Source organism: Toxoplasma gondii, chromosome III, assembly GCF_000006565.2.
Source record: "Toxoplasma gondii ME49 chromosome III, whole genome shotgun sequence".
NCBI classification, from domain to species: domain Eukaryota; phylum Apicomplexa; class Conoidasida; order Eucoccidiorida; family Sarcocystidae; genus Toxoplasma; species Toxoplasma gondii.
In genome coordinates this window covers 1103706-1123903 of record NC_031470.1, presented here as the reverse complement: position 1 = coordinate 1123903, position 20198 = coordinate 1103706, and the positions used below count along the sequence as shown (strand labels likewise).

At 51.4% G+C, this 20198-nt stretch overlaps 2 protein-coding genes across 2 annotated transcripts; both read left to right on the top strand.

Moving 5' to 3' along the window:
- The first annotated feature begins 84 nt into the window (after positions 1–84).
- On the top strand, positions 85–8628 carry TGME49_253710 (hypothetical protein). The gene is made up of 8 exons (XM_018781019.1): positions 85–1328; positions 1701–2545; positions 2823–4265; positions 4761–4851; positions 5502–5657; positions 6085–6198; positions 6576–6695; positions 7138–8628. The coding sequence occupies exons 1-8, from the start codon at positions 1151–1153 to the stop codon at positions 7302–7304; spliced, it is 3114 nt and encodes a 1037-aa protein (XP_018638172.1). The 5' UTR covers positions 85–1150; the 3' UTR covers positions 7305–8628.
- Positions 8629–10613: 1985 nt separating this feature from the next.
- Positions 10614–20054, top strand: TGME49_253700 (transporter, major facilitator family protein). Its single transcript, XM_018781018.1, has 8 exons — positions 10614–13352; positions 13903–14064; positions 14256–14799; positions 14951–16221; positions 16685–16764; positions 17315–17417; positions 17696–18112; positions 18626–20054. Exons 1-8 carry the CDS (start codon positions 12177–12179, stop codon positions 18779–18781), a joined length of 3909 nt encoding a protein of 1302 aa, XP_018638173.1. The 5' UTR covers positions 10614–12176; the 3' UTR covers positions 18782–20054.
- Positions 20055–20198: the final 144 nt, after the last annotated feature.

The following is a 20198-nucleotide window of genomic DNA, read 5'->3' as shown; positions in this document are numbered from 1 at the left end:
GTACCCACGGATAGGCTGGAAGTGTCAAGCCATGGGCCTAGGGGTGAGTTTTTGAGAGTGCGCTCCCATCATTCTTTCGTGTCATGCTGCCGTCATGGAACGCTGAGAGCGCCTAGTTCAAAAGCAACGCGATGCAAAAAGCCGTTTTATCATTCCTGATAACCAACAAGCGCACCACTACAGGGAATCTACTGCGGTAGTTGCTACGCTTCCATGGTAGAACTCGTTTTATCGTGATAGAACAGCTTTTCCTTTGGAATTGTTCTATTGTTGCATTTTTGGCGGTTTTTGCCGGGAACCTCATCTTGTTAGTTTATTGTTCGTTCACCAGCATTGTCACGCGTATGATTTGGGTATGAGGTACAGGCTTCGTATCACTAATCACCAGTACGTGCTCCGCTACAGGCACCTACGTTTTCTTGATTTCTATGCTTCCACTAGAGTTGGGGGTGAGCGCTGGTAAGACGAACCTTTTACTGACTGTCCAGCAAGTTTAGGGCCGTTTGGCGTTGTGTATGCTCGGCACTGGCATAATTAGTCAGTGCGGTAAAGAGGGAGGAGGCGTGGCCCTCACCGTTTCCAGGTTGTGGCGCAGCGTCGTCAAGAGTTAACGAGGTCATCTTCGTTGTCTATGCAGTCAAAGACTCGTGCTAAAAGTGCAGATAATTTCATCTATGCATGTGTTTTTGTCGATGTGTGCGCGAAGGAGCCTTTTTGTTCATGTGCTGGATATTCGCGTTCAGACGAGAAAGGTACACCGGAAAACGGGCTGAGATTGTTGAGGCTTCATTGTTCAGGACAGATTTGTCATGTTAAACTGGATATTCCCTGCCCCGTGGCTGGTTCGACTGTCGTTCTTTTGTCTCGACTTGCCCCCCGTATTTTCTGCATATCGTATCCTCCCTTTTTACATTATTGTGTAGTGCAAAGTCAGCTGGTGTCGGTCTCGTACCACATGCCATCAATATGTTTCGTGAGTGTTCGCGTGCGTACCGCTCCACTGATAGAAAACGTTGTACCTGTACTGGTTTCCAAACGCATTACTCTGAGGTGATCCTGTTTGGTGGCGAAACGTAGAATTCCTTATTGTGTGTACCGTTTTCGAAACGTCGCTACGCGTCCAGCCAAAAATCCTGAACCTACCGACAATATGGCGGTGCTACATTCACGGGAAAGCGATAGGACAAGCTTCGTTGCTGCTGCAGACCTTCCGTCTGCTCCCTGCCGTCGTTGCAGCGGCGACGACCCAGGGGAGCTGCCGGGCGGCTTTTGTTTCTGCAGTTGTCACGAAGCACGTGACCGAGAGTTTGCCGGTTCTTTGGATCCACGTGAGTTGAAATGCTGTTCTCTGCATCTTTCTCTGTAAGCGTGTGCGTCTGGAGGTTCGGTCTGGTTGGAACTTCATAGAGTCACACACAAGGATGTCAACCCGTAAGTGACAAAGGAGCTGTAGGTGAGGTCGCTGGAGTGCATAGTGTATTCACTCGTGTGCAGATGACCGTAACTTGTTTCCCCCAATGTCTTGTGTTTCTTCGCTTCGCTCCATTTAGGGCCACTCACACCGAGCGAATCACAGTTCCTGCCAGTGGTGTGAAAAAAGGATGATCTCACTTTAAGCTTCACATACCATTTTGCTACGGCATTTTAAGATACCGTGAACTATTTCTTTTCTTGCTGTCTGTTGTCTTACTGGTTTGCAGCTGTAGAGTCGATCGATGAGCTGCGTCGCCTTGCATCGGATTTTACCGCAGCAGCCGCGGATGCAGCAGTATGCAATGCGGTCGTTGCTCAGGCAGCTGCAGCGTCTCAGCTTGGCGAGGCTGAGGAACAGTTCAGGAAAAAGTTTGTCCTCGCTTCTGGTGTGGACGCTCGTCGCGTCCTGCCCAAGTCGAAAGTCAAATTTCCTGATGATAGAAACTCCCTTCTGAATACTATCCCATACTGCGTCCCTTATGTCGCCACTGCCTTGGCCCTGTATGCACTCTTTATAATCGTGGCTGCTGTACGCCCCTTGTACAAGATCGTGACGTATCATGTAAGCACCCGAGGCGACCCTAGGTCCGAAACTGGGAAACAGATGTTCAGCAATTCAGTTGTGCCGACAAGCTCCGAGGTGGTATTTCCGTTAGTGGATGAGGAAGACTACCCATACGAATTTTGTTCAAGAGGTTTGTCTACGGCTAAGCAGATGAACTTTTTCATTCGTGTGCTATGCTGTAGTGAAGAATTTCTGCCAACGCTCTGGCTCTCCTGGTGTCAGCTGTTATTTTGTATCCTTGTGCATTTATGGGTAGTCCGTCATCACTTGTTTCATTTAGTGCGACAAAAATTTCGCCCGTACGACGTAGCTGGGGAATTCACACTGGATGAAACGTCCGTCGAAAAAACGACCCAGTATGTGTCTGCACTCCAGCCTCAGTCTCCTCTTAATGGACGATACGGGTTTGTAAATTTAAAGGGGCACATCCGCCAAATACTGGCACTCATCAACCCCACAAGTGGAGGACGAATGGCGATGACCTACTACCAGCAGCTCATTCTACCGGTGAGTTCGATGTGTGTGCCCGAACCAACTAGCCGATATATGTCAACGATACGCATCATGACTTTCCATTTGCTGTGTGTGCCCACAAATAATTTCGTGTTTTCGTCTATACGAAGGCAAAATGTATACACATGAATTTCTCCATGTGCTTCCGCAACGTTTATGCATGCAAATATACATATCTATATACTTACATCTGCTGTCCCAGTGCACAGTGACCGGACGGGGACCTACCTGTCGTTAGCCACCACTTTCCTTGAATGCATGTTGTCTGCAGGAGCTGCTTCTTCTCTTCGGCTCCGACACAAAGGTTCTCCCAATCGTCTTAGACGAGAAGAATGAGGAGTTCGTTTGTGCGTTTATTCATCGATGGTCTCATGTCTTCGACCTTTGCCTGATTCTTGGAGGGGACGGTTCTTACCACTCGATTGTCAACTTACTGATCCGGGCTGGCCTGGAGAAGCGACATAACGACTCTGGCGACGATGAGGGCCCGCCCAATTCCAAGGAAGCTCCCGCAGGTGAAGGATTAAGTCCTGGGTCTGACAGTTGGTTTGATTCAAATAGACGACGAAGCACAGTCTGGACCCGGAAATGCCATTCATGCAGGAAGAAGAAGTGTATCTTCCCCATAGATCTGCCAATAAGTCCAGTTCCTCTTGGAACAAGCAACACTTGGTGCAGTGAATTCGTATTCAGTTACGCTGGCCCCATTGCTGCAAAATGTTACGCAGCAAATGCTCGACAAGCCGCGGCTGCAACCATGGAGCAATTGGAGAGAGAGAAAGCAAAGTTATCAAGGAGAGACTCATATCACTTCGCCCATCCAGAGCAGACATCAACGGATGAGGGGCTTGAACTTGTCTCGAGTGAGACAGAGAACAAGTTCCAAAACAAAAAGCAAACTTCAAATCTACGCGACGAGGAAGGGAAAACTGTGAGCCTTGACGATTCAAAGTCTTCTTCCTTTTCGGGTACTCAAACCACATCTCGGATGGAGACATGTGACGGATATGACTCAGATAGAGGCTGTGTGTCCAGCACTTCACCATCGTTGTCCACCGAGTTTGTGGATCCAGCTCCCCCTGCAGCGTCTCAGTCTTTGTACCAAGCGATACCAGGAATCTGTGACTCCTCAAAGTATCCCTCTGTCGCCGCGCAAGCAGCCGCTCGAGCAGCCGTAGACGTCGCGGCTCTCGCCAGAACCGAGGCTTGTTTTGCGGCATCAAACGCGGGGACAGGGGCATTTTTCAGGGACTGCAATGCCGGTGTGAAGGCCGAAGAAGCAGCAGTTGCAGCGGAGGTTGCCTGTGACGCTGCAGCTAGAGTGGCAAAGGCCACACATATAGGAGGTCCCGGGTCATGGGAAAATCTAGCTTCTCCTTCGTGCTCCGATGACGCTTGTGTGTCAAAGAGGATGGACGAGTGTCCCGGGGAAACCGAGAGGACGCGTGATTCCAAAGTGCTGGATTCTGAGATGCCGGCCGCCCGTATTGTCGCCAGTCTCGCTGCCCTTCACCGGAATGATTCTGCGGATCTTGCAGAGTGCTCGAGGCTGTTGGCTCCTGCTCCTACACCCGAACTAAAAGGAGTCAGACTGGCCAAACATCATTTAAGGGTCGCCAAAATGATGGATGAGTTAGCCACAAAAATGGGCCCCGGAAAGGACAAGAACATGATGCAACTAGGGCGAGAGAGCCTTCTACATTTTTGGATGAGGGTAAGGACAATGGTAAAGGGACTATCTTTACAGCATAATCAGTTTCCGCATGAGAGTTCCCACTTTAACATCTGCTTTCTGCGGCACAGCTTACATATCTAGTTGACTGTTGAGTAGGGGGATGTAGTAAGTGCGAAAAAAATTGCTTTAGGGGACTCAATCTGTGCAAACCGTGTCGGCTGTGTTGAACACCAAGTATCACAGCAAGCGCAGAATACCAGGGAACTTACTCATACGTGCATCGATGAACTAACAGCTCACCTACGCACTAAGGGTAAATACGTTTTCGATGACTTGGTAGAGTACAGGATCTGAGACGAGATAAGGAAAAGCAGATGCGTTTCGCTTTCAGAAAACATATATTCTTTGTCCCTATCGCAGGTATGCCTCATTACCTTGTTACGTCCTCCCCTCTTGAGGCTTGATTAGCTACACTTTCGTCCGTCTGGATGTATTGCTTGCGAGTCGTGTACGCCCGTGTTCGCGTTTTCGTAGAGACTGCAAGAAAGCCGGACAACAAGAATAAACGCGCTTCTGGTTGAAGCTGGAGGCGAGAGACACATCTGTTGCAACTCTTTGGAATTCGGTAAGTCGACGAGATCTTTTCGTGTTCCTGCCTACGACTCCGTCTGTCGACCTGTCCATAGATTCATATGTGCAAGAGTATTTATCTACGTACAGCCACGTTAAGTGATTCCCCTGTTTCTCTGCATGCCTCTACATAGAAGCTTGTTTTTGTGTGCCGCTCTCTTTGTTTATGAATGCAAAAGCTGATCCATCTTGTCATCTATCCATCTGACTGTGAGTTAAAGCACTCAAAAATGGTAACAGATGTTTATTCTGTGTCTGCAGACACCTTACGTAGTATCTTCGCTGAGCGGAGGATAGCATTTCTGCCTTACGTTGGAAATGGTTGCCGTTGCCTAAGCGCAAGATTATTGTCTTCGAACTGATGAACGCGGTTCAGAGGCATCTCTCCGAAAAAATAGTGAAGTTGTGTTTTGTGGTTGCCTGCTCACAGGCATAACTTTTTCTTCGCTCTGTTTTCTTTGAATTCATGTTATTCGTATATCATGAGACTCCTGCCGTACCCCAATCATGAGCTTTTTTTTCACTTTATTCACCGTTCGCCATGTGGAATCATTCAGCTACTGATGAGTCTTTGTTCAAACGGCACAGCTTTTTTGATGAGTTTGTGCTTTTGCGTGGAGTCCGCTTCTTCGCGAAATCTTACAGGGTTTATCGGAACAGCCCAAGTTCACAGCGAGGATACGCGGTGGACAGGCCATATGAGGTACACGCTGGCGTTTCTTTATCAGCTACTTATGAGACGTACATTCCCAGCGTATATCACAGCGACACTGCCGAATAACGAGGTGGTCCACAGAATCGGTAAGTTGCTTTCCTCTGGCAATCTTCTGTCTTTTTTGTGAAACTACCACAGCGTTCAGGTATGAAGAGGTAGCGACCAAATCTGTGTTCATTTTGATTGTAAAAGTCACTGATTCGTATGCGATTTCCATATCTATAAACGCCGCTACCTAATAACTGAAGTCATGTCTAGAATCACCGGTAATACATGAGTCCATTCGGGAACCGCCCGGTCTGAAGGTGTCACGTAGAATGTAAAGTTGCTGAAGCTAGACTCCTTATATCGTTTCGCCTGACGAGCCGTAAGATGAGCTACTGGGGTCTCCTTTTTCGAGTTTTCTGTGAAATACGTATATGCTCTAATGAATCAACGTTATAACTTCTGATACAAGCTGGCTGTGCCGCATTCAAACTGGTCCTGCAATTATTGCGTGTGTGTATCAAACAGGCGACTACATGGTTGTCGCTCTGGACGTGATTCAGCACTGGACAGACGATCGCCCGGTCGCGCGACAAGCGCAGATGGATGGGCCGTGTGCTTGGCTTCTTTTGATGAATGGCGGTAAGCCTGGATGCGTACCGTATGTTTGTATTTTGCTAAATCGAGAGCACAGAAATAATGCGTGTTCTCAGTGGCTAGAAAAAAACTGCAAAGGATACGAGTTTCATGCTCATCTGTGACACTTTTTCTCATCAACACTATTCCATCGTTTCCTCCATCGTGGACACGTTTTACAGTTCCACACCTTAATAAAGTCCCGAATGGCGTATCAGTCAACTATAGCAACTGGTGAACAGATGTATCAACTACCAAGAGTTCAATTTTTAACTGGTTTTCAGATCAGATGTGGCTTTCAGCAACTGTTGTTCCTTCATAGTCATAATGTTGGAGACAAATTCTCTTTTCAGTCAGTGTGTTGAGATTTGCGTGGGTCTCAGAAATCAGTCGGGCACGGCTGTGGGCATACACGAGTGACCTAAGACGATTGAGCATGGCCGAAGAGAAGGGCCTCGAAATGCTGCCCGTGAAACGTGTTCACATAAAGCTTACAGAGCCAGGTACGGTGGAAACACTGTATTGCGTGAAAGCATATGCGCTGGACGCTACACACAGCCCTGCCATGCCCACTGAAGGCAACGCGAAGGTGCCCGTGAATTACTGCTTGTGAATCGCATGGATGATAGTCAAATACATCCAATTTCATTACTGAAATAGTTTATTTTTCAGTGGTAGCAGAGATTGAATATTCCCGAATACACTGATCAAATATTACACACCCGTCAAATTTTCCTTGAGACATGAGAGTTTTTTTCTAAATCACTGGATGTGAAACCGGGGCTACTGTGAGGTACCTTTCCCTAATATTTTCGTGTGTCTGTCACTGTAGAACGGAACGGAGCGTTGTCGGTTTGCCGCTCAAATCTTTTGACATCTTTCTTCGCTCAGGTGAAAAGCAACACCGGGAAAAGACATTTTCCGTTCGTTTGGTTATGTCTGCAGGCATCTATGGATTGGACGGGGAGGTCTATAGGCACGGCGGAGAATTAACATTCACCATGTTACCTGGACCCATTCGTGTGTGCGTATCGGAGTTCGATCAACTTATTGCCCATCCTGCAGGAGGACATAGGTGGATGAAATGCATAAGAAGAGATCTGACTGAGTAACTGAGGAGACGATAGAGAACAACAGAACGTAAACGTTTTTATTTACGCTGAACGGAAGAACACACAGAGGACAGGAACCGAAGTTGCTGGGATTCGGCCCTCTTTGCCGTCTTTTGTGGTGGCCCTGACAGCTTCACGGACATTAAAACTTGCTGAGGGAAAGGCGTGTTTTTTCGTTAACCTGCATTTCATTTCTCGTGTGTATGCATGCATACTTGTATATATATCAGGGTGAGAGGGGTGTCAACAAATTCCCTACCACAGACTACAGAGAGGTGCTGCAAAGAGACTAGCGAATCGCCGCTGGGTACACTCATGCGTCCATTCAGACCACTAGGAGGCATCTGCTGATTTCAAATCAATATCCGAGCAAATCATGCCTCTCATGCTATCCAGTAAGATCGCTCACAGATGTGGCTTTAACGTGGGCGTAAAGATAAGAACATGGCACATAACCCAAAAGATAACACAAGAGGATTTGAAAGGAGAAACGTCTTCTTGATCTCGTCCCTCATCAGAAAACCTACTAGTAAGAGTTTCGTCCGGACTACAGGGGATTCAGCAATCCAACAATGGCCTCTTGACAGACAGGACTTGTTTGTTCCGGCTCTTTCCTCTCACACTGTCCTCCTTGTGTGAATAGCGAACTACGGAAGAATGTGTTTTGTTGCTGAAGCGTAAGGTAGCTTGCGTAATTTCAGAATCTTGTGGAAGTCACGATTAATGCAGTCCGCGACCGAGCGTTCTTTATTACCTTCGGCCGACATCGCGCAGGCTGCACGCACGTTAAAGGCGGATTTCGTGGAATTTTATATTGTCCCTGCCGGTCTTTGTCGGCGTGTTCTTGGTTGGTAACTGTTTTCTTTTCCTTGGTTCTTTTACTTCTTGTACCTCGGTGTAAAGAAAACTTGACGAAGTGAAGCCCGGCTATACACGATCCGCGCATACACGTATGCACGGCTGCTTGTGCTGTCCTGTTTTATCCGGCACAATACCGAACAAGTCTCAGTGTGCCGTGTACTGTATGCATTACAACTGCAACTTGGTTTCTATACACTATGTTTCTCGGCAAGTTCCTGTCTGTGTAGTCATCGTGATTGTCATTCAGTAGTTTCGTGGCGTTCCCCCTTCTCGTAGACGTGCGGTAACAACGGGAAGAGAGGCGACAGGCTGGGCGAGCATATACCCACAGTCGTTCGTGTTTCCCCCGTCTAATCAGACATTGAAGAGGTCAGTTATTGCTTGCCAGGTGTTTTCAGAGTCTCCCACAGTTGCAGTCTGTATCTAAATTAACAAGGGTGCTCAAGATACACATGATAGCACGAAGCACGGCCGGTTGCGGCACAAAACTAAAACCCCAGATACTGCTGCTTGAGAGATGAACGTCAACCGACTTGTTGAAATCAAGCTTTCTCCCTTGAGCTTTTATTCATCTCTAGTCGGCTCGAAGCGAGAGATAACCTTCTCCCCTCGGCAGACGGAGTTGTGTCAGAAGAAACATGTCGCAGCATACGGCGATGATCCAGTGCACGCATGCTATGCTGCCCGCTCTCTACCTTTGAGACTCAATGTCTCACCTGTCACAGAGCCAGTAACGCGTTGCTTGAAATGTATATAGGAAACGGATTTGTGTCACTCCTCGGCAGCAGCGCACGCTTGGTAGCTTTCACCGTTCACCACGTTTTCAGGAAGAAATGTAAAACATCGAAGCACGAGACGGGCCTCAGCACATGGGCTGGTACTATCGTCTCCCTTCACTTGTCAAGTCGTTTTCTGGCGGGACATAGCGAGTTCCTAGGTTCAAACTCAATGGAAAGGGCTTGCGCCGTGCTCTGCCCAATTCAAGGGTAGTCAAGAGAGGTCTTGTTCTACCTAAACTGGCATGACGGTGTAGTCAAAAAAAGGAATACAAGGTACATCAGGATATGGATATCTACTGTAACTCGACGACAGCCTCTGGGAATTCCTAATATGGTAATCCGAACTGTCACACGTGGGAGAATTAGGAAGGGCCCGCTGCTGCGTGTGAGCCACACGGCACATCGGTGTCAGTGCGCGCTACGGTGTGTCGACGATGAGCCGAGCAGTACAGCAGAACAGTCGACGCTGGGCAAGCGTTGTTGCAAGCACGAGAGTTTAGCAAAAGTGCAACTTTGTTTCCTATACAAACACAGCTATAGTCTTCAGACGTGGGTGGGCCACGGAGGACTTGGTTCAAGTACCGAATCTGAACATCAAGGAGATGGAACCGGTGAGACCAGTGGAAACGCTGTCTGTTCTGAAGGTTCGCCATGCTGATTGTTGGCACGGTTCGTACCAGGTTCCTCTCTCTCTGGGCTCGAACCAGATGCATTCAGCGGGGTCCGGCGCCTGTTACTTCGGGCAGTTTCTGGAATATCTGTCTGTTCCCTTCATTCTTCCGAAAGGCCTGCCGAGCAGCTGCGCGTGTATGACTTTTCCGCAACGCAGTGACGGTAAAAAGCATTATGACCATGTTTTTACGCTGATGTACAGGAGCAAGGAGAGTGGCACGACACCGTATCCCGGTGATGCCTGTAACTGACCTCCCGGTAGCACACAAACTAGCTGGCGATACGGGACGTTTGCTAGATGGATGAAGCATGAAGTGTGTGCATTAAAGTCTTGCTGAACTGAATAGTGCCCACCGGCTACGGGCTTCGCAATAGGTTTCTCAGTCACGGTCACGCCACGAGCGAAAAAAAGGCAACTAGCCAGAACTGATGACTTTAAGTCAGGCATTCGCTGCAGCGTTCAGAGAGGATGTTGGCTTCTCGGGGCATGTTTTATACCTTTGAGAAAGTGTCTGTTCAGTGAAAGAAGCAACTCATTGTAACTCGATGTATCGTTCGTGCTCATGCGGTAACATAATGCGATACGTAAACTATGGTGAACAGTAAGCCATGTCTTCGGAGAGAGAATGCGGAAGTCTCCAGATTTACAGGTAGACTGAGCATACCCTCTGCTTCCCAAGACACACTGCACGTTCTATCCAGTCACGTGAGACTTCTTTTGTTGATGGTTCCCTGTTTTTCATGTGCAGGAGAGGCTCCAACTACGGGTTCTTCTCATTGTCTCCTGCCAGCCTCAGGGGGGCCATCCGAATTCATTGTTAACGACCTTACGGCAATCTCGGCTGCGCCCCACCCTACTGCCATCATGGCAACGTTTTCGGAGAGGCGAAAGGAGGCTGTTTCGGGGATTCCAACCGTTTTTCCTTGTTGTCTCCTCGTGTTTTATATTTGAGGATGTTCCAAGGCATGGAGTGGGAGATGACATTTTTTTCCTGAAAAGAGATACCAGCCAAGGGCGCAGAGGTTACTCCCTCTCCTGGCTGATGCCTGCCATGGCGAGCAAGTGGGGTCTCCAGAGCGTCGGAATGCGGTGACGCGCACTTTTACGATGTGTGCGGCGAGGCAAATCGCTACCTTTCCTTGATTTTGTCTTCTCTTCCGCTGACCGTTAACAGTTTCAGGTTAATGCGAGGTTTTAGTCACATCTTGTAGCAGAGGCACTACGTGTGAACCGTCAATGTTTTTGCTCCGCCAGAGCTCTGCGCTCGCGCGAAATTCGGGTGCGTCACTGTTTTGTCAAGACGTGGTACTGCACGGATTTTTTTCATTCGTTCCGTGCATTAGGGTTATGTATCGTACCATTCATCACGGCTGATTCCTACCTGTCTCCTTTATTTCTTTCTTTTCCGTTACGGGTCTTCCAGACCGTCACTTCGCCAACCTGTTTTTGCCTGAACTCGTCTCCACAGGCGGGTTTTTTCTCCGGTAGTACGTAAAACTTTCAGAACTGGCGAAGTGACACGTGTTTTTTTCGGAAACAATGGAACCCTCTTGTTGAGCCAGAGCACTATTTTGTGGCGATCTTCCGAAGAAAGGTCCGCTGTCTCATTTGCAACAGGAACTCCCGAGGCACGCGGCACTCAGAACGGAGTTCGGGTTGCCCGGGTGCAGCTTTGTTCCTCCCCCCCGTTCTCAGAGGGTAAAAAAAGCCGACAGACAGTACGAGATAATCACCTCAGGCGTAAATCACCATATAGCAAGTTGATGGAGGGAAAGGCTTTGACGTGACGTCGGTTTGAACCGAATCAGGCAACTCGCATCGAGTCTGAACCTTCGCAGCCGTGCTATGCGGCGTCGAGTTCGCCCGAGCTCCGACTTCATTTCTTTGTTATAAGGTTTCCGGCACTCGCGGTGCATCCGTTGACGCAGTGCTTGGAGACTGCGTCCGTTCCACATATCCTGTTTCCCTCGTATGTTTTTCATTGAGTGTGTCCACGGGCAGCGAGCCCTCCGGACACGCTGGCAGCGAAGTGGACGACCGCGTCGTGACGCCACTTTCAGAATAGTTACACTCTTGAGAATCCCTCGGTGACCCGTCTACCGTATTCGTGGCCAGATGGTGAAACGAAGACTATCTCGATGTCTTCAGGGTTTCCGTCCCGGCCGTCTTGGGCTGTACGTCTCTTTTGTGTCAAATCGAGGACTGTCACTTCACTGACCTGGCAGCCGATATATTTTCCGTAAACTCACTAGATTTTGTGGGTGGTGACACACTGAAGGCAGGTTCGAGTCAGCTGGTAAATGCCCCTTGCATCCGTCTTTTTTCAGACTCAACGGTCTCTCATAACTTTCCGGTTGTGTTAAGAGGTTGTGCGCATTTCAAGGCGACAAGATTGCACAGACTCGGACGACGGGCGGCTTCGCCTCCCGCGCGTCAGGGACGGGCCCACGTTAGGGTCCCCCGCTGCCTGTGTTCACCGGTCTCTGAATCTGGGGGTGGGTCTTCGATCCTGCCCTTGCTGGGCCGTGACGTGTCTGTGCGCGGAGGAGCTCTTTCACTATGGTGGCAGCTGACGCGCATCCGAGGTACCCACCGCAGCAAGAGATCATCCTGGTTCACTCGTCCTCTCCACACAGCCGCACTTCGGCTCCTACGCCGAGTCCTGTTTCTCGCCACGGCTTGCGTGCGTCTGGAGCCAGTGAGCCGTACCTCATGAAGCAAGGCGGAGGCCCGAAGCAGGCAAGTGGAACGATGGCAGGAAGTCAGACGCCTCAAGGTGTGTGGGCCGAGAAAGGCCAGACTTGGCAAAGCGCAAAGGCCTCCGAACAGCCTTCTGCGCGCGAGGAGATCGATAGAGTTTCCATGGCGCCGACCGCCGCAGAGGTCTCGAATGTCTCCTCTCGATGGAACAGTGCAGGAGATGCTCCTCCTGGCGAACTCTCCGGACACCTGCGGAGAACCGTTAGTGGAGAGAAAAGGGACCATGGCTCAGTCGAAGGGAAGAAGAAACGCGGTCTGAGCTTGCTCCAGCGACTTCGACAGAAGTGCGAGGATTGCCGAGGCAGAGAAGACTGTGCTGCTGGGGCTGACCAGAAGCGAACGCAACCAATGCGTGGAGACGCAGGAACACACGGAATCTCGTCGAGAGTTGTGGGCCGCCCAAGTGACGTTCTACCCGAGCACGGGGCAGAGGAGAGTCGCGAACACGCAGCGGACAGGCGAGGAGACGAGACCAAGAAGGCAGACGCCGACGGCGAGTTCGCGCCCGAGGTGCTGGAAGCAATGCAGCGAAACCGGAACAATGAGAAGATGATCGTGGGCGTCTTTTGCCTCATGTTCGCTCTGGAGATCTTCGTGAACTTCGACTCTGGCGTCGTTCCTGCAATTCTCCTTACTCTCCAAGAGCAGTTCCACCTGGACGGCGCCGCAGCAGGACTCCTAGGCTCGCTCCCGTACATCGGCCTCGTTGCATCCAGCCCATTTGTGGGCCGTGGCCTCACCACTTTCTCGCCCAAGTGGTTCTGCCTAATCACCATGATGGTGAATCTCGTAGCTACGGGACTGCTAGGGCTCGCCTTCAACAAGTTGATGCTGTATCTCTCGCGGCTTCTCATCGGTCTGAGTCAGTCCGGTTTCTCCATCTACGCCCCCGTCTGGGTTGATCAGTTCGCCCCTGCTGACAAACTCACCCTCTGGATGGGTCTCTCCCAGGGCGGCGTTGTCATCGGCACCATGGTAAGCCGAAGGGAGAAGAGACGTCAAGGAAAGAGAGGGGCTAGTGGACGAAGTCGAATGAGTTAAACCCAAAGACGCAGTCCCGATGAATGTTTTTGTGGCTGCGACTTCGAGGGGGTTGGGTTTTCGGGTTTCCAGTGACGCGCTTTGACGCAGTCTGCTGGACGGTCTTCGCCACTGGGGGTGACCGTGTCGAATGCAGACGCAGACTGAAGTCGACGACGCGCACTATGGTGTTAAGAGATGTTGGGTGGCTAGGAGTGGCTCGGAAGCAGTTTCCAGTCTGTTCTGTGAAAACTCGAGATCACCGCCTCTGTAGTAATACGTAAGACTCAGGCGTCTTTTCGGGTGGCTAGTCGCGGCAGAGCAACGTTTGGAGAGTTCTTGAACGTATTCTGCCGTGAAACAAAGTTTCTTGTGTTCGCCGTGGAATCGACCCCTTTGTCGATGTTTGTGCGTATGGATAGTGTTTCGCAACGAGTGTGTACCTTTCTCGGCTCTCAGTTTCGGTATTCGTCGCTTCTTCTTGCTGCGGTGTCCGTTGTCTCAGCTGGGATGCGTGATTGCAGGCTCCTTCGACACGGCTGCTCGGGAAGGAGTGGAAACTATTTCGTGGCGATACGCGCTGCTCATTCAAGCGATCGCTTTGTTCATTCTCCTCTGCATTTGGATGTTCTTTCCTCGACGGTTTGTCGATATCACGATGACAAAGGTAGGTTGGGAACAGCGTGCAGCAGGCAGACGCCTTTCGAGCACCTCTGTTTCACAGTGGGTCGGGTTTCCGAATCTTGTCTGGACCTGTTCAGAAACCGAGCCTTTGGATATGGCGTTTTCTGGTCGTGCGCCGTCTTGTTTGCGCACATGTACTTGTTCAGTGTGTCCCTTTGCTTGTTCACTCGGCAGAGCACGGGAGAGGCCGGAGTTAGCATTGAGGATGCAACCAAGGCGGATGCGGCTGCGGACGCGACACTCCTGGAGGAGGAAGGTGAAGACCTTGATGAACTGGAGAGGAACTACGGCGCTGCTGTCACAGTGGCTTCGGGATCAAATGGCGAGAATTCAGAGCGCATGCGCTCCGGCGGAATGCGGCCCTTAGGAGACGCGGAAACTTTGGATACTTCTTCCATTGTCGTCAGGCGAGATGGAAGCGGACCCGGACGCGAAAGCGAAGAAAACGGTCCGTACGACGTCAAAGTAGCGGACAGCCGGGTGCCGCTCCCCTGTGTGGGTGAGCGTGAGAAAATAGACACGTCACCTCGAGGTCGGCGGTTGTCTCTCGGGCTCGTTCAGCGGCCAGCGCCAGGCGCTACTGGAAGAATTGGAGCTGGAGATGAAGAGGTAGGGCGAGTAGAAGGAACTGCATCAGCCGCCGTCCAAGGGGCAAATGCATTAAGAAGCTCAAGATCTTCTCGACGGATCCGCAGCTCGGAGACTTCTTCCGTTGAAGGTAGGAGACATTCTGAATCGGGTTTGCTTGACTCTCCCTGGCCCGTCTCTGTCCGTCGTTGGTCTGTGTCCTATCGACAGCGGCACGCATTTCTCTACAGCTTTGGGCGTTCATTACTCTTCGTTTCTGTTTTCTCTCGCATGGGGCTCAGGTCTGCCGCAGTTTCGCAAGGACATCCTTTCTAATTTGCTGCCGCTGGACTTCATTGCGACGTCGCCCACCTTCACCCGTCGCGCCTCGCAGGTCAATCCTGGGCCCGCGCCGGGTAGCGTCAACGCGGCGCGGTTGTCTGTCTCGATGGCGGCGACGGCTGGAGACTCGGGCGTGCCGCGACCAGTGGGTGACGTGCCTGTGATGCTCTTCGACGCCTCGGAAACTCAGCAGCTGCCCTCAGCGGCTGAGGGTCCAGGGCGTGCGGGGCTTGATGGCAGAGAGCTGACGACCTTGTCGCGTCTGGGCCCACCGCCGTCGTCGTCCCCGGAGGCTGCCCTGGCGGCCGCATCGGCTCTGGAAGAGGGTCGGGATTTGCTCCCAGGCGATGGGGGCGGCTTGTGGGCCCACGGCCGTTCCGCAGGTCCCGCTGACGTCCCGGTTTTGCATCCTTACCAGTCTCGGGGTGGCCAGCGGGCGTCAGCGTCCGTGCCGGACATCGGGTCAGGGCGCGGTCGGAGCCCATCGACCGCCCGCCTGGGCCAAGGAGGCAGTGCGTCTCTCGCGAACATCAACGCGAGACATTCGATCCCGGGAGGCGTGGCCGTGCGCGTCGGAAGCATCTCGGGCCCGGGCGAAGCGGCTCCGGGGCTGCTGAACCGCGTCGGCTCCACCGTGAGCGAGGTGCAGTACCAAATGACGTTCCTCACACCCCACTCGACGACCCTCGCCTTCGAGGCCTTCAATTGGGCGGCAGGCACGGCCGACCCGCTTCTTCTCGTTCGCACAGACGCCAGGCAACCAACCCACGGAGATCTCACGGCGGTGGAAATGCGCGGAGGCGCAGCCACTTCCCATCGTCGGCGGTCAAACGCGTCGTCGTCGGTGTCAGAGAGCGTGCATGCAACGCAGGTGCCCCAGGGGGTGGCGTCACCCAGACACCGCAGTGGGATGGGGCGCGTGAGTGGAGAAGAGAACCCCGTAGACGCCGTCGGACAGGCGAGCGCGTCTCAGCTGTCGGATGGACAAACGATTTCAGAAGAGGAATCTGAGGCACGCACAGAAGGCCAAGTGATTGCTCTCGCCGAATTTGTCGAGGGAGGCAAGCGACGGGGACGCGGAGAGAGCGAAGCCGAGAACCGTACCGCACTAGAAAAGGAAGACGGCCACGGACACCCGGTGGAGTTCGACTGGCGACCTCCGAGAAGAAGCACGTGCAGCACTACCGGTGGACCGCGACTCATGACGCTTTCCCGAGGAAGTGCAGAATGGGTACGGTTTCTTTTGAGTGTTGCGCACGGCGATCACTTTTTCGATTCGATTCGAGAGCAGCTCACCGCCTCGACGCCTGCACGAATACAGGTGTCGGTTGTGTTTAAGGCACCTTGGTAATTCTGTAGCTCTGCAGGGCCGCGTGATCTGCCGGCCTAAAACGGTCTGCATCCGTCGTGTGCCGCTTATCCGGAGACGGAACCAAAATACCTGAGTGGCTGAACAGCGTGTTATGCTTGTACTTCCTGGTTGCTCCGTGGCATCGACGACTGTAGTTGGCGTACGGGTGTTCCTGTTTAGGGGGGATATGGTTTGCGACTTCCGACGCGTTACGCTCATGGCACGTGTGCTTCTCCTGTCGTTGGTGTAATGCATTAACGCCATGCTTTCAGCGGCGTGCGGGCATCAATCACGCATTTCGTTCTACTTTCCTTTCGTTTGATGGCTCGTGCCTGTGCCACAGGACTCGGAACCCCACGTCGAAGCTTTTAGCGCCATGCCGAGAACGTTTGGTGTCTGGCAATCGATCTGCATTCTCTTCGAGTGAGTTCTCCAATGGTGTATCCGGCTGTTGTGGCACTGAGATGTCTATTCGAGGACTTGTCTCCTTGATAATGCTGCGTACCGTCGTTGTATGTTCCACGCAAGCAGTCGCGCGCTCTTTCAGCCTCCCGTCTTCGGTGAATAGTTCAAGGTTCCATCGAGGATGTGTATTTTCAGTAGCTGTGACGCAGCTGCATGCAAGTAGATAACCTTGTGCGAAAGCAACCCCCGTATATGCGGATGCATGCTTCACTTTCCAGTTTATCGCGTCGAAGCGAAACACCTCTGACGTTGGCACGGGCGGAGTTTGCGGTTCTTGTGCCTTTTCGTGTTTCCTTATCTTTCGCCGTCGCTACACACGACGGTCAGAGGCTTTGATGCGCTAGTGGATACTGGTTTTCATCGCTAGATGTCTGTCGGTTGTCCTCGACCGTGCAAGTGGCTATGCGATATGTGGAGACTGAACTGCGTTCTCTGGTTGAGTCGCGTCCATATTCCTTTTCTCTCGCCTTCAACACTGCGACTCACAAGTGTTTGCGGTCTTTTGCAGGAGCCCGATCTATGTCTGTGTGACGATCGCGCTGTGCGCACTTTTCTTCGAAGTGACAGCCATCCAGTTCTGGTCTATCACGTACTTTCAGCAGGAGCTGCACGTGAGTCAACACCCGCTTAGGAGACTCCTGAAGAGCCGGTTCTCTGTGTAATCCAAGTTCGAGTTCAATAGTGAAGCTGATTCCGTTTACCTCGAGCTTCTTGCCACTCGTGTTGTTTATCGTATGCTGCTCGCGTCTGCCGTGTCTCAGATGTTCTGGTTTTTTGACTTCGTTGTCTTTACCAGTTGATGGGGCGCACCTGCCTCTCTCCCACGCTACGCTGAATGAAGTTGCTATCTTTTGCGTGTTGACGTTAAATGCTTTGCCGTTGTCTGCAGGTTCCGGGGGCTCAAGTGTTGGTGGCTTTCAACGCGACAGCAGCAACAGCTCCGATTGTCGGTGTGTTGGCAGGTGGCTGGTTTATCGATTATTTGGGAGGGTATAAGAGCGAGAAGGGTATGTTACGAACCTTGTTGATCCTTGGCTTTTGGGCCGTCCTGTGTCTCTTCTTTGGAATATGCGCCTCGTGGGTCCCAAACTTCATTGCAATCATTTGCTTCATCTGGTGCATTCTCTTCTTCGGTGGAGGGATTCTTCCTGCTGCCACTGGGATTGTCATCGCTTCCGTTCCGGTGGAAGTCCGGGCCTTCGGTAGTGGCTTCTGCATGATGATCTACAACGTCTTCGGCTACGTCTTAGGGACGCTTGTCCCTGGCGCCATCATCCAAGCCGCGGGGCTGACCTGGGGCATGCGCGTAAGTGCAAAACGTTTGTACAGAGACGTTTGGAGCTCAAGGATTTTCGGTTTCTCTGAAAAGATACATGGCTGATGAAAGCCGATTCGAGTACGTGTCGGCAGGTGTACGGATGGCAACAGGCAACATAGGTTCGGAGGCAGACACGTACAAAATACATTCCTCATCTGACGGAGATGTAGAAATACAGACATCGGCTTAGGTTCACAGAAGACCTGTCGCATTCAAGAAAGACAGCCGTAGCAAAGACATAACTGACGCACACTCGTGCGTATTCATCTGAAAGGAAAAGAATGGTGACGACAAAGAATGTCAGAAAGGTCACTATAGAGGCCATGTTAGTTCCTCGACAGAGGTTCGCAAGAAGCGGAAAACGGCGCGGGTATGTTCGACAAGTTGCTGTATGGAATCGAGGAACACGAGCAGATACAAGACTACACAGAAGTGCAGTCGTTTTTATGGCGATCTACGCATTCGGCTGCCCCTCTGCGTATCATTTCGTGTGCTTCTCAGGTGGTTTTCTTGTGGTCGATTTTCGGAGTGTGTGGTCTCTTCGCCGCTGCGTTTGTCTGCTGGCGCTTGCGCATCAAACCCGCCTACATTTCCTACCGAGAAAAGTCGTCAATAAAGAACGAGATCGAAGTTGGGGGCGTTCATGAGGAGGAGTAAAGTAATGGAGCATTTTTCGAGCAAATAACAATGTGTCCGTCACTGATGGAAAATCATCTATGTCCAGGTATCCGTCATACAATCAAGGCGGTGTTCATTTCGCTCACGAGAGAGCGTAGAGTCTACTCTATCGTGTTTGTCTAGTTACTGATACTCATGTGTCGTTTTTTACCCCACCGGACGCCGGGAATCAGTTTTGATTTCCCTCATTCAGGACTTGATTCGTTCATCATGTGTGCTTGTCTCGCAGAGAGGCAGATTGTTTCGTCATTTCTGTTTCTGGCACATTTGCCAGGCCGTTGAACAAGCTAGTGAGCCTCCCTAGCAGGGAGCGTGCGTGTGGCGTATGTGGGGAACTCTGTGTAGTTTGTCGGTGCGGGCAATATACCCTCAAATTGATGCCACGAGAGCAGTATATGCCCAGGAAAACGGTATCCTACATGGTCGACACCAGCATCGTGCGAGTGCCTTCCCGTGTGTGCTTCTTTGTCTTCTGCTTCGTTGTCCTCAAGTCTTGTCGCGAGCGGATTGAAAGGAGTTTAGGGAGGTGGGGAGGGAGAGCAGATGTTCAAGATGTGATATTTGGAGTGACGAGAGGTGATTTGTGTCGCATAGGAAACTGGAGATGAAGTGCCACCTGCTGCACTAGGAAAACCCACTCCTAGTGGAAAGCGATCAGCTGCGCAGCGTTTTATATCGTCTGCACACAGGATTGGAAAAAAACATATCTGAGCGCCAAGCCGCCGGTGCTCAAGACGAACGAGTCACAGTAGTCGTCAACCCCTGATTCCAGGTGTCATGCAGCCTCGTTCTCCCGCAAAAATAGATGTTTTCGACATACGTTTCTAGCTTCGTTTTATTGCCACTTGGTGAAGAAGAGATTTTCAGAGATTAATGGTGCCAGCACGATGGAGCTGCGAGCATCAACTCGTATGCGCATATCGACATAATCAACTCTTGGATGGTCTTAACATTGTTGGCATTTGGGAAGAGCTCTCTTATGGAAGGGGAAGGGAAGGAAAACAGTATCATGAGGTATAGGTGGCCTCAGCGGGCACTCTACCCTGGGCGTGGCACGGCCTGAATGAGCAGCGCAAGCTACGTTTGTAGCAGCACTTCACTGAAACCACCGCTCCGCAGCTTGTGCCTGGCGTGTGCTGTTGACGGGTCGTTCCTGTTATCAAGAGGGCACAGTAGTCCATAAAGGTGAATCATTGCCCTTCTGCGATGACTGGGCTCAGCGCATGTACAGTGACAAACTTCAAAACCTATTCCAATAGAGATGAAACGAGTTAAGGGATGACGTAGTGTTTCATAGGTGCAACTTCATGTACCCCTACTCGCTCTGCAGGCCTGGAGCCCGGAACTTGCGGCGCTTTGCTTTGAATGCAAATAAGGACGACCGGGACGCCAAGCG